Here is a 13,018-nt window from a genome sequence, read left to right as displayed (position 1 = left end):
ACCGAAATACAGTGATCAATATATATATATGTATATATGTATTTATCTTCGTAGATCCCATGGTTAAAAATTCCTGATCTAGATAGTAACCTCCAAGTCTGTGTAGGAGTTGGTTCTCTATATGCTAAAAGTGATAAGCCAAGTTAAAAATCCTTAGTCTTATTCGGGCTTTTAGGGATTTTGGACAGTTATTGTGATAAAGGCAGCTTTGGAGTTGGGGTGTGGTGTAAAGATGTGATGTAAGGAATTAAGGAGAAAACTTAATCATTTCCCTGAGAATTGTGGTGGGAAAAAAGGAAAGTATGAAGAAGAGGAGAAATATGTGAATAAATATGGTCTATATGTATGTATAAAGAAATATTTTAAATATTTCATAAGATGCCCTAGATGTAAAGGATGATCAGGTTAGCTTGTTTTGAATTTGGGACTTCTATAGGCCATGTTATTGGCCCATTACTGTCATGCTCCTGCTGAAGAAGGAGAGGATATAAATCTCTTAGAAAAATAAAAAGATAAAATAGGATTCAAAGCAACTTAAAATGCAGCTATATATGAATCTTTGGTGGAGAGGAACATAAAAGCCAATCTTTCTTCTTTAAAGTTAATTTTTCACTAGCTTCTTTTGCCCCCAAATGCAGGACATTTTAAATAGACATGTCTTTTCCTGTTCCCATTTCTTTTCTTCCCTGTTGGCTTATTGGCATCTGAATGACCTTGATGAACTCAAAATGAGCATACCGGCTATAGAAACATTTTTCACATTTTTAAAAATAGAAAACTCTTTGTGTAAAGATTCTTAATATTTCAGAAAAAGTACATTTTTTGAATTGTCTGACATCAAAAGAATGGCTTTGGCATTTGTTAATAATATTCATTGTTAAAATATCAAATCTTTCCTATTGGCCCACAAGCCCACAATTCTATTTATGTTTCTAAGGTTTGCAAGAGGAAAACCATCAGCAAATTTGATTTACAATTCTATATTGCAAAGTATAACCCCTTTGTTAGCTTAAGTAAGACATGTTCTTTGGTTCTAGAGATTAGTATCTGAAAATATTGATAGCCTCAACGCTGTACAATTCAAGAAACTAACGTACTGTGGAAATTTAATCATTGCCACTCAGTACCAGGCATTGGACAATCTTCAAGGAAGGCAGAAGACTTTATTTCAGAGAAACAAATGGTTATTTTTAAAAGAGAAATTAGAAACAGGATCCTGATGAATGAATTTGCATATATGTTTATTTATGTTTATATAGACAGGAAATCATCTTTTTAATGGGGTTGTATCTCATGAAAACTATCTGGAACATACTTGCTTTGTGGTAGGAAGTGTAGTATAACAATGAATGCTATTATTGGGAGTCCTTTTTTCACACTGTGTGATTTTGAGCATCTTTATACAGAGAGTATTGAATTAGATAGATAGATCTCTAAGGTCCTTATAAGCTGCTTCTTTGATGATTGTTATTGTTGTTCAGTCATTTCAGTCACATCTGACTCTTTGTTGACCCCATTTGGGGTTTTCTTGGCAAAGATCCTGGAGTGGTTTGCTATTTTCTTCCCCAGCTTATTTTCCAGATGAGGAAACTGAGACAAACAGGATTAAGTGACTTGCCCAGGGTCACACAACCAGTAAGTGTCTGAGGCTGCATTTGAACTCAGGTGTTCCTTGATGCCATACTGAGCGCTCTATCTACTGTGCTACCTAGCTGCCCTTTTCTTTGATGATAATTAGTATTTAACACATTTAAAATATGGCTTTAAAAACATTAAGGCCAAAGGGAAAGGGACTGGACCAATAGATTTATTAGTATAGGAAACTTCCCTCTAACAATGCAGGTCAGGACCTTTGATGCAACTTATAGTCTTAGAGAATTTCCTAAAATATTAAGAGGTTAAATGATTTGCCCGGAGTCACATAGAGAATATATTTAAGGGTTAGAATTTGAACCTCTCTTTTCTTAGCTTTGAGACCAGTTGTCTATCCATCAAACTCTGCTGCCTTTTTTTTCTGGAGAAAACTATAAAATTCATTTGCATATTATTTCTAGTCTATAAAATTTTGTGGTGTGTTAAATCTAAAATTTAAATGAGAGACTTGATTAAAAGCCAAAAGTTGACCAGTGATAGCAAACATTGCTTTTCACTTCCAAATTCTACATTTGTCAAGTCGTGTTAGTTGTTTTAGAAAGCTTTCACCTTGTATATAGGAGGCAGTGTGTTACAGTGGTTAGAGTGCTAGTGTCAGGAAAATCCAGGTTCAGTTCTTGTCTCATAATTGCTAACTATGATCAAGTCACCTAAAGCAAATCATTTAATCTCTCTGAGCCTTAGTTTCCTCATCTGCGAAATGGGGGAAGGGCATACCAGATGACCTTTGAGGTCCTTTCAAAGTTTAAATCTATGATCCCTTATACAGTTTCTATTTCATATTTATCAATGAGGGAACACGGCTAAGTACTGAATTCATATGCTTTGGCTTTAAATAGGTTTTAAAATTAAAGATGGTTTCATACTGACTCATATATATTTTTATTTTATATGTGAACAGTCTTGTCATTTAAAGGTTTTCTGTAGAATTTAGTGATTTTAGTTTACCTTGCAATTTTATCTCTGACCTTGATATTAGCAGTCTTAATTACTTATAAGAAAATGTTTTAAAAGGTCTATTTCTCAGTTTAAAGGCCTATTTAGGTGTAGAAAAAAAAGCAGTTAATTAGTATGGATGTTCTTTGGCACTCCTGTATTTCAGATTTCATGTTACTGAAATGACAGAAATCAGAAAATGGATTAGCCTTAAAGTTTATTTTTAGTTTTTTGAAGGAAAAAAGTGGTTGGAATTATGACTACTGCCAGGTTATAAGTCTACATTAAAAAAAATAAGCATAACTTTTAACTGTTTAAGTATTAGTAAAATTTAGTCTTTAACCTTTAATTGTAAGTAAAGTTCTTTTTCCTCGCTGTTAAAAGAAAAAATTAATGTTGTATTTAGATAATATTAAGCAAGTGCCACAAACTAACAAAATTAGGAAGTCTAGGTAAAACTAGTAATATTCTTTAGCTCCCATTTTTGGTTTGATTTTAATACATTATATGTTTTTGCATTTCACAAATTAGGGAGTGACATGTTTAATTTTTTAATTCTTTAGTTTGTACTTTTCCTTGGACTTAGCCTCAGTAATAATAATATTTAAAATGAGAGATGTATTTTTTTTTGAGGTTTAACAAGTTCTTTCCAGATTAGAAAATACATAGTGGGACCAAACTTTTTTTTCCCCTTTTGGTTTATTTAGAAGACATGCAATATCTGCCAGATGCTGCTTCCTAACCAGTGCAGTTTTGCATCACACCAGAGAATCCATCAGCACAAATCTCCATATACGTGCCCTGAGTGTGGGGCAATCTGCAGATCGGTCCACTTCCAGACCCATGTCACCAAGAACTGTCTGCACTATACTCGGAGAGTTGGTTTTCGGTCAGTATGTTATTTGCTTGTGTGCAAGTAATATTTATTTGTTTGTTATTAGATCTCATTTTGAGTGGTCCATGCACACAGTGCCTTGTACATAGTAGGTACTTAATAAAGGTTGGTTGAATTGAATTGAGTTGAATTATCACAGTTTTCATTGGTATACAGTGATACCTCAATTAACAGATCCTCTGGGAACAAGGTTTCTTTGCTTTAAGCCCTGGTGTGCACCTTGTGGCTCAGTGATAGTGTTCTTGCTAAGCAATGCATTATGTACAGCTGTGCAAAAACAAACTAAACCAGACTAAACTTCAGCACCCAGCTTCTTTGTGGAGCATAGCCAGAGATAAAGAGAGCTGATGGTAGGCAATATGGTCAAGTTCGTGAAGTTTTTCTTCAGTGTCCTCCCTTTATTCTTCGTTTTTTTAAATCGATATAGACTCTCTCCTTCATTTAAATCATAGAGTATCTTCTTTCACTGTGCTTCCCATTAAGCCAGGAAAAGATCTATGTCCCTACTGGTCTTTTCTTAAAGACTGCAGTCCTGAAGCCCATCCTACTGGACAGCACCCTTGTAGATCTCTCTTCTCTTTCTTCTTTGAAGAGCACAACTCCTCTCCCCAAATTCCTAAACTTAACTCCTTCCACTGCTCCACAATGCCCAGATATAGTTTTGTTTTCTGACACGTTTAATTAGCATTTGATATTTACAAAATAATTCCTGTACTTTTTGATTTGTGCTGCTTATATTCTGCCTAGAACAAAGCATATTATAGAATACACCCTTCCTTGTTAATAGAGGTATTACTGTATTTTATATCAAACATAAAATAAGTATTGTGTATATGTGGTGCTCTTGTATTCAAAGTGTTATACTCAAAGATGATTTTATTATTATAAGCTTTGTTATTTAAGTGCACTAAAATTAAGTTGTACCTATGATGGGATAATTTTGTGGAACTTTGGTTTTGCCTGTAGTTGAACTCTGAATCTACAGTAGCCTTTTCTCTTTCCTTATCTAGAAAACTTGAGATTTGCCCCACATTTAGACTGTCATCCTTCTTTACCTACAACCTTATTTTCATCTACAAAAGCCTGATACATTGTTTTATTTCAATATCTTGTGGAAAGAGCTTTGGGCTAGAAATCAGGAGACCTGGGTTTTTTAGTTCTGGCTTTGCCATCAACTTGAATGTCACATAAAGCCTCAACCCATAAAATTGGAGTAGTGATACTTCAACTCCATACCTGTACTTCTGGAATATAAACAAAATAATTGCTACGAAAACCATTGGTATATTTCTAAGGCAACATAATTATTATGTTTTGTAAACATTAACAAAAGATTCACATAAACATCAAACCTCTTTGATAGTTGTCAGATACTTTTGATGATTACTGTTAGATTTAGTATTTCTTAATAGACATCACCTTTAAACATTTTCCCATAGATTTTAACAGGCACTAAATTTTGCCACTGGTATATATTGTTTAAATACTAACTGAAATTTTAATGTGTCTAGAGCATGTTGGAAGTAGAAAATGTTGAAATGAATTCAGAAGGCGAAGTGGAATTAACTGATTTTAATCGCTCCTAATTCTTTTTTCTAATTCTCAAAATGATTCCTGTGAGCAGACTGAAAGAAATAACTCTCTGACCCCAAATTGTAACCCTTTATTTATTTTTCAAGTTATTTGAAAAAGGTCATTCTTTTCCAATATAATTTTAGTCACTTTTTTAAATTGCAAATTTTATGTCTTGACCCAAGGCTGTGGACTGATAGTATATGCATTTCTTCTCTACAATATAGTTTATAGTTGGGGTACACAGGTAAATGTTTAACAACTAGCTCTCAGAAAAATAATCATGACATACTTTAAGGTTAATCTGCATTATTAACTTTTGTTCATTCCTCTTTTAAGCCTGAAGAATCAAATATAACAATAAACCAAACCCTGATTTGTAGTTTTTGTTGATTTCCAAACTGCTCACTCTGAAAATTTAATAGTTGACTCTTTTGAGATGTCTGAGCCAGCCTTGGCATACTACTGTTTGTACATGATGCCTTTTATAAAGGAAAAAATTATTCCTCTTTAATCATAGAGTTTTCAAGTTTTGATCTATCATATCTAAAACTCTTGCCTACATACTTATGAAAATATCTGACTATTTACTAATGCCTAGATATACTCTCTCTTACTGCCATACCTCCAACCTCCACTCCCCACCCCAGGCAATGCAATGAATAATTTTCAGCTTTGCTTGCATGATGGTGGTTATTGGTGGCTAGTACTCTGACTTTGTAATAAAGACTTTCCTCCCAGTTCTCCCAGTCCATCTTGTGTTTGCTAATATAAAATGACCATTGGATCTCTTCTATTGGTCATCTAAGTGCCTGAAGTTCCCACCCACTTGTTACACTGGATTTGCTTCTGGTGGCTTTTTCTTTACACAGAAACTTTCTTCAGTGGAATGACTGTATCTTTGTACCCTTTAAACATATGCCCTCTTTTTACCCTGATGGTACCTGACACAATGCAACTTGAGATTCATGAAGTGATTCATAGATAGAAGAGAATTTGGTGAGCAACTGGATCTTCCTCTGGCTGAGGTCTGTGTCCTGTTTTTCTCTCTTAATTCAGATTATCCCTTTGCCTCTGTAGCCTCAGAAACCCAAAGTTTCCTTTTCTTTCATCTGTGCCAAAAAAATCTTACCATGGTTGTCATCTCACTAACAATATCACAGCACTTTTCCTTAGTCCTTATTTATGACTTTACTTTCTTATGCCAACACTGTTGTGGTTCTGTATCTCATGTGCTCCATGTAGTTTAGACTCTAAAAACTCAAAAATATTCCAGAGAAATATTGATGTTAGTATTAAAGATACTTTGACTCCCAGATATCTTTTTTTAAAAAGGACTAACCCCTCACCCCCACCCCCCCAGGTCATGTTGGAGAATTGTTCCTCCCCCAACAGATTCCCATTTGTCCAACACTGGACTTCTTTTATTTCTAAAGATCTAAAGATTTCTAAAGATTTTTTAGTTGTAGATTGGACTATTTTTTCTTTACATCAGAGGAGAAAAATTATTCTCTCATTGGAGCTCCATTTATTTTTATACTTTATCTAACTTCACATTATTTTTATTTACCTCTTCATTGTTCATCATTCTGCAAGTGTGTTATTTGTATGTTGTCTCCTGGCATGGCTACCAAGCATGTCTAAAAATGAATAACAAATCATATTTATGTAGCTCCTTAAGATTTTAAGAGTGCTTTACTTATTGTAATATCCTATGATAGGATACATTAGTATTATCACCCCCATTTTACAAATGAAGAAACTGAGATTCTAAGTAAATGTCTTACTTATGGTCACACAATTTAATGGAGATCCTAGGTAGGGGTGGGAATTTGAATCTGGGTCTCCTTACTCCCAAGGCCAGCACTTTTTCCACTAGTTCACATTGTCTCTCAACACATAAACCTAACTTAAATTTTTCAAGTTTTACCTATGCCACCTACTCCCTTGTTTTAAATCACCACCTTTTCCACAGTTTGATATATTAATTGCATGAGAATAGAGATTTTTCCTTAAGAGCAGCTATTTAAATATATTTCTGTCAAGAGTCAGAGAGACTCAGAGCAAAGACATGGAGAACTTATTTTTATTACTTTTGTGTTTCTTCTTGAAGAGAGAAATTCTAAAAGCCATCAGTTTGTACCTTGAGTTGAGCCCCTGAATATATGTGGCTTTGGCCAAGACCTCTTTTCTAGTGGTTCTTGACATTTTTCTTCTGAAAATGTCAGTATAATAAGTAAGCATGCCTTCAGGAAGGGACTTTGGCCCACAACAAAATTTTTCATCATACCATGAAGCAAATCATAGTAATATTTAAAATTCATGAATAATAGTGGAATTGGCTTAATCTTAGAATCATCGAATTCATAGCATTTTAAATTCTTAGAGTTGTAAAGGATCTTAAAGATTATCTAGTCCAGCTAGAAAAAAGAGGGAATCAAGCTGTAAAGAAGGTTAGTGATTAGCTCAAGGTCTTTTCAGTGCATTGATGGCATAACTGGGACTTAAAGGATCTTAGGTCTCCTTGTCATACCTATCCAGGGAGTGCTCTTTCCATTATACCATTCCATTATATTGCATTTACTACTAGTGCTTTCCAAACCAGAAAGATTTTTTTAGTATGCTTACATTGCTTTTCTACCACAAAGGCTAGTTCATGTGGGTCAGACTTTTAAGTTAATAATGGATATAATGTTTAACAAGATTTATGCTTAATCAGTAATACTTTTCATACAACACTGAGAAGTTTTATATGAGATATGTTGACAGAATGAAAATGACTTCACAGAATGTATTGATGGCTTAGAAAAGAAAGACTTCAAGTCAAATAAAGGCCAGAGTGAGCAATCAGAAGAATGAAGATAAAAAGAAGGGGGAGTGGAAGTAAAGACAAAATTTGTAGGATGGGATAGTGATTCGAATAAATTTTAGCAGTTAGAGAAGATATGATCCTGAAGGAAAAAACACAGATGGCCAAGTATAAAAGAGAGAATGTGTGAAGAATAATGTCATGGAGGTGGGGAAACAAGATTATGTTCAAGAATACTGATTTTTTCCCCCAGGGGTATAGTGAAATGCTGACCAAAAATTGGACTAGAATAATGAAAAATATTTTTTTCTCTGGATAAAGACCAGATACTAATATAGTGAAAGGTTAACTTTATTTAACATCTTTCTGTACCTGCGTAATAAATAATTCGACATGTTAGCAGCTCATATATATGTCTGGAAATCTTGCCTAGTGTCCCATAGGCCACTTTGTAGTAGAATGTGGGTTCCCTGCTTCCTAGCAATTTTGGAATGTGATTTGGGTTGTAAGAATGGGAAGGAAACCAAGTACCATAGTACTGACTCACAGTGCAGAGTGATTTTCTAACATAAGAATCACCTTAAGCACAGTGATTTCTAACAAAATCCTAGCATTTAGAATTAGAAGAGATGATACCTTAGAGGCCAACCTCCTCATTTTACAGGTGAGGAAACAGGCCTAGAGTGATTAGATGATTTACCATAATCATGCAGCTAGGAATTCACAAAGCCAAGATTCAAATTCAACTCCTATTAGGAGTTCTGCTTAGCATATCAAGCTGCCTCTGTGTCTTGAACAGTAATAGATCTCTCCCTTAGTATTACTTTACTCTAGTTCTTAGCCCTTGCAAAGTGTAGAGTTGTGTGAGAAATGGACTGTTTGAATATTGTTTCTGGTTTCTTTGGCATTCCTCAGTGCTCAAAAAAATTTTTTTTATTGCAGAAGAAAAACAAAATAAACTCATGGGAGAATCTTTAAAAATCTGAAAAGACAAAATACATCATTTGGTTTTTTAAAAATGATTTAGTGACTTCATTTTTTATTTGGAATTAATTTAACTGTCTTCTATTAATGCTCCTTTTTTTGTTTAAACAGATGTGTTCATTGCAATGTTGTATACTCTGATGTGGCAGCCCTGAAGTCTCACATCCAAGGTTCTCATTGTGAAGTTTTCTACAAGTGTCCTATCTGTCCAATGGCATTTAAATCTGCTCCAAGTACCCATTCACATGCCTACACACAACATCCTGGCATTAAGATAGGAGAACCAAAGTAAGTTATATTCATTTGTGATTTTTTTCTCACAACTTTTTAATTATAGAAAGATGTTGTAACTACTAAATATATTTGAGGATATGTTACTGAAGCATGAAATCTAGCATGTTGTGAATAATTTTGCTACATGCTAATTGGACTAGCTAATTAAATTAATGTTTCCTTGAATGTTGAATTTAAATGATGTTATATGTTATATATACTCTTCATAAATGTATAACAAATAAGTAGCTTTTTATTCCTACTCCTTTCCTTTTTTTTTTATTTCCCTCAGTACACAACATTTATAGGGAAGAGAATGTTTTAACTATACCTGGTATTTTTTCATTATTTCCTTAATAAAAGGGAATGGGAGAGAGTGGGGCAGTGAGGGTGGGTTATTGCTTACTAAATTTATTCCATAATCTGCCCACTTTTGATCAGGTTCTCATTTTATCTTTGTCTTACCTATTCAAATATCCCAATTGCTTATTTTATTACATGATTAAAAACTGAATCCAAATTTAAATTTTCACATACAAAAGAACAGTGGAAAGTACTTGCTATGAGTGTGTTATGGTAGGTTCATTCCTATAATTATATAGCAGGAGGGCTTTTTTACCTAGGGTTTGTAAACTTGGTTTTATTTTAAAAAATTGATAAATTTATTTCAGTACAATTGATTTCCTTTTGTAATCCTATGTATTTAATTTAAAGGATTTAAAAGTATTGTTCTGAGAAGAAATTTAACAGGCATTACCACCCTGCTAAAGGGGGCACATTACACAAAATAGATTACTAATCCTTGATATAGAGTATCCAAATCAATCAGAATACTTTACAAATCATATCTAAGTCTTCGTGAGAGATAATCTAGAAGAAGTAGAATGGAACTCCTTTATCACACAAGTATTCAGTATAGAACAGATATCTTGTGGGCTAATCATATGTACACTGGACTTTTACCATAGGTATTTGGGGTATTTGAGAGACATAATTTGACCAGTAATATCTCTGATTCAATCTAATACTGAGCTGTATTATGAGAAGACTAGTTCTGATTAATCTTAGAGTGTGTAAGGATGAGAAGTGGTAAAGAGGCAAGTTTGATTTGATGTAAGGAAAAACCTAATGATTAGAACTGTCCAAAAATTGTGTAGGTAGTAGACCTCCCTCCATGATGGTCTTCAGAGATTGGTTGGCCATTGAATGACCATCAAGTCATTCCCTGATGACCAGGGAATTAGGGATTCCCGTGTATAGCTTGGACTAGATGGGAGAGATCCATTCTGATTCTCAAGTTTTATGATTCTGTAATTCTCTTAATTCCTCTGCTTTGACCTTTGTAGATTTATAGAGGCAAAGAAAGACTACATCAGAGTAAGTACAAAGTTGGCAAAAGAACAGTTAGTAGAAATTGACTTTCTGTCTCTAGATGTTAGTAAAATCACCTCCATGCTTAGTTTGCCATCTGTGTGGCTGTGAGACTCTTGAGCATCCCTACAATCTTATTGTTCAATTGAAAGAGATGTAGTATACACAACAACCTCATGTTTTTAAATGTCTGAAAACTCCATCCTCCCATCTGTTGATGGAAAATCTGGAGTCTTATAGTTCTTGGGGAGATTGGCTCCATGAAGATTGTGAGGGCAGAAACCAATTTTCATGAAGACAGGTAAAGATTTAGCTACTTCTGACCCCCTGATAAGCAGACTCAAAATGCTGCTTTTTTTTGTGCAACAAAGAAGAAAGATGACTAAAAATACACGCTTCTGTCTCTTTGTAACCAGAAATTGTGGGCAGTCCCCAAGTAATTTTATAGTAAATTCTCATTTATCCATTAACACTGGAAATTCTTTATTTTCACATGAAGATGTTTTCTAAATAATTGAAACTTAATTCACTAATTGTCAAAGCTTTTCACTTTCATTGTTTGGAATGAACTCATCTTGGGGTTTTGCTTTGTTTTATTTTAAATTTGGGTTCAGACCTATGATTTCACTGCTAGAGGGGAAATTACTAATGCAGACTGGCAACTGTTCTACAGTTTATAGCTTTAGGGAGTTGTCTGAGTCAGCTGACTTTCCCAGACTCACATAGCTGGTCTTTGTTGGAGGCAGGACCTAATCCCAGGTCTTCCTAAATCTGAGACCCATATTGTCATGCTCCCTTTCCAAATAAACAGTATGTTTGATGGTATAGAATTATTATTATGGCTATCTGCTTTTGGACTAGGAGGTAACATATGTCTACTTTTTGGGTTGCTTATCTTGTCCTTCCATGTCATTCAGGCAGTCATTTGATTAGTCAACAAGCATTTATTAACTACCTTCTGTGTGCTGCAAATACAAAAACAAAAATGTTTTTTTCGGGGGGATTTTCTCTAACTGCAATTTCTTAATGCCCTTCTAGTTTGATTCTACCACATATTTGAGCTTATTGAAATTATATGTTAAGAGATAGAAAACTTTCGAATGAGAGCTTAAGGAATTAATTATGTACCTTTGGTATGAGAGCTTTGAAACAACCATGAAGCCTTCTTCATTGACTTCCAATTTGGGGCTGTTTTTTGGAGGACTGAATTTGCCAGAGTCTGGCTTCCAGATATAATTTTCCCCCAAATATAAGATAATAAGTTGATGGAGGAAAGAAATACATATATACCCATTTAAAAAATTTTATGGATCAGTGTTTTATTACTTATTAATATTATGCATTTGATTATAAATTCAAGATGTTTCTATCGTGTGAGTAGAGAGATCTGGATCTGTGACTTTATTGGTGTGGGGCATTTGTAGGGTGGAAATTTCCTCCATTAATTCAGATCAGCAACTCTCCAGTTTATAGTCAGAGAATGTCTCTGAGGCACTGAAAGGTTAAGAACCATGGTTCTGCAGCTACCATGTTACAGGCTAGATTTGGTCCCTCGTCTTTCTCTAAGTACCTTATTAACTAGGACATTGCCTCAATGCAATATAAAATATTGTTGCTTTATCAGTTTAATATAGAATTGGCAAGAACTGCTATATACTTAATAGTCTAAATTGTCTATATAGCATGAATTTTAAATGCAAGTGTTGACTGGGGAAAAAAAACCCCAAACTTTTTTTAAATGTCAGTCATTTCCTTATGCCTGTAAGTGGGATATTATTGCATTTGGCTTTGATGTACATTTCTAGTGATTTCTTTTTATAACTTAATCAGCTAATTACATTTTTCTTCAGTATAACTAAAATTACTCTGAATTCATTTTGCATGTACTAACTGAAGATAGTGAGAAAAAGATTCAAAAGTCTTCCAAGTTTCAGGAACAAACTAAGATGTTCTTGAGTCATCCATAAAATGTATAAGCCACATGTGTATAACTGCATATTGTATTCAGTTTAATTACTTATAAAGGAGAATAAGTAACTCTTTTTCTTCTATTGATGGCAAGACAAAAAGAAATGGGTCTAAGCTTCAGATAAAGTGATTTGGGTTAGGCATGAGAGAGAACTTTATGCCATTAAAGTTGGTTTCTTAGCAAGGCTATGGAATTAGAGCTCTGAAAGACGACAGTCTCAGAGGGGTATTTTAAGTATTTTTCTGCTTGAAAATGAATGATAGAATGCATGACCTCTAAAGAGCTCTTTGAATCTTGTGGTTCTGTCATAAAGTAAATTGGTCTTTGATTTGAAGCCTTGTGCTATTTGTAGCACTAATGTAAGGCTTGAGGCAAATCCTAAAGGGAATTGTGTACTTTCTCCTCCAGGTTCTGCTCTTAGTTCTAGGTGCAAACATCCTATAATTTGTGGTACCTTTTTGGGGGGCACTGTAGCAGGTCTTTCAAATTGGGTATGGACAACTTTGGGCCTGGAAAACTATATAAAGCAAGCATTATCATTAATGCTACTATACAT

The 13,018-nt window shown here is 34.2% G+C and overlaps 1 protein-coding gene across 1 annotated transcript in view; it reads left to right on the top strand.

Annotated features, from left to right (window-relative positions):
• Positions 1 to 13,018, top strand: part of ZNF532 (zinc finger protein 532) — a 116,068-nt gene that overhangs the window by 59,083 nt on the left and 43,967 nt on the right. The window contains exons 6-7 of the mRNA XM_044664533.1: positions 3,297 to 3,478; positions 8,961 to 9,137. Coding sequence (XP_044520468.1) covers positions 3,297 to 3,478; positions 8,961 to 9,137 — 359 coding nt within the window. The remainder of the gene's footprint in view (positions 1 to 3,296; positions 3,479 to 8,960; positions 9,138 to 13,018) is intronic.

The sequence above is a fragment of the Gracilinanus agilis genome, chromosome 1, assembly GCF_016433145.1.
Source record: "Gracilinanus agilis isolate LMUSP501 chromosome 1, AgileGrace, whole genome shotgun sequence".
Classification (NCBI taxonomy): Eukaryota; Metazoa; Chordata; class Mammalia; order Didelphimorphia; family Didelphidae; genus Gracilinanus; species Gracilinanus agilis.
The sequence above is the reverse complement of the archived record's forward strand: the minus strand, read 5'-3'. Positions and strand labels throughout refer to the sequence as shown.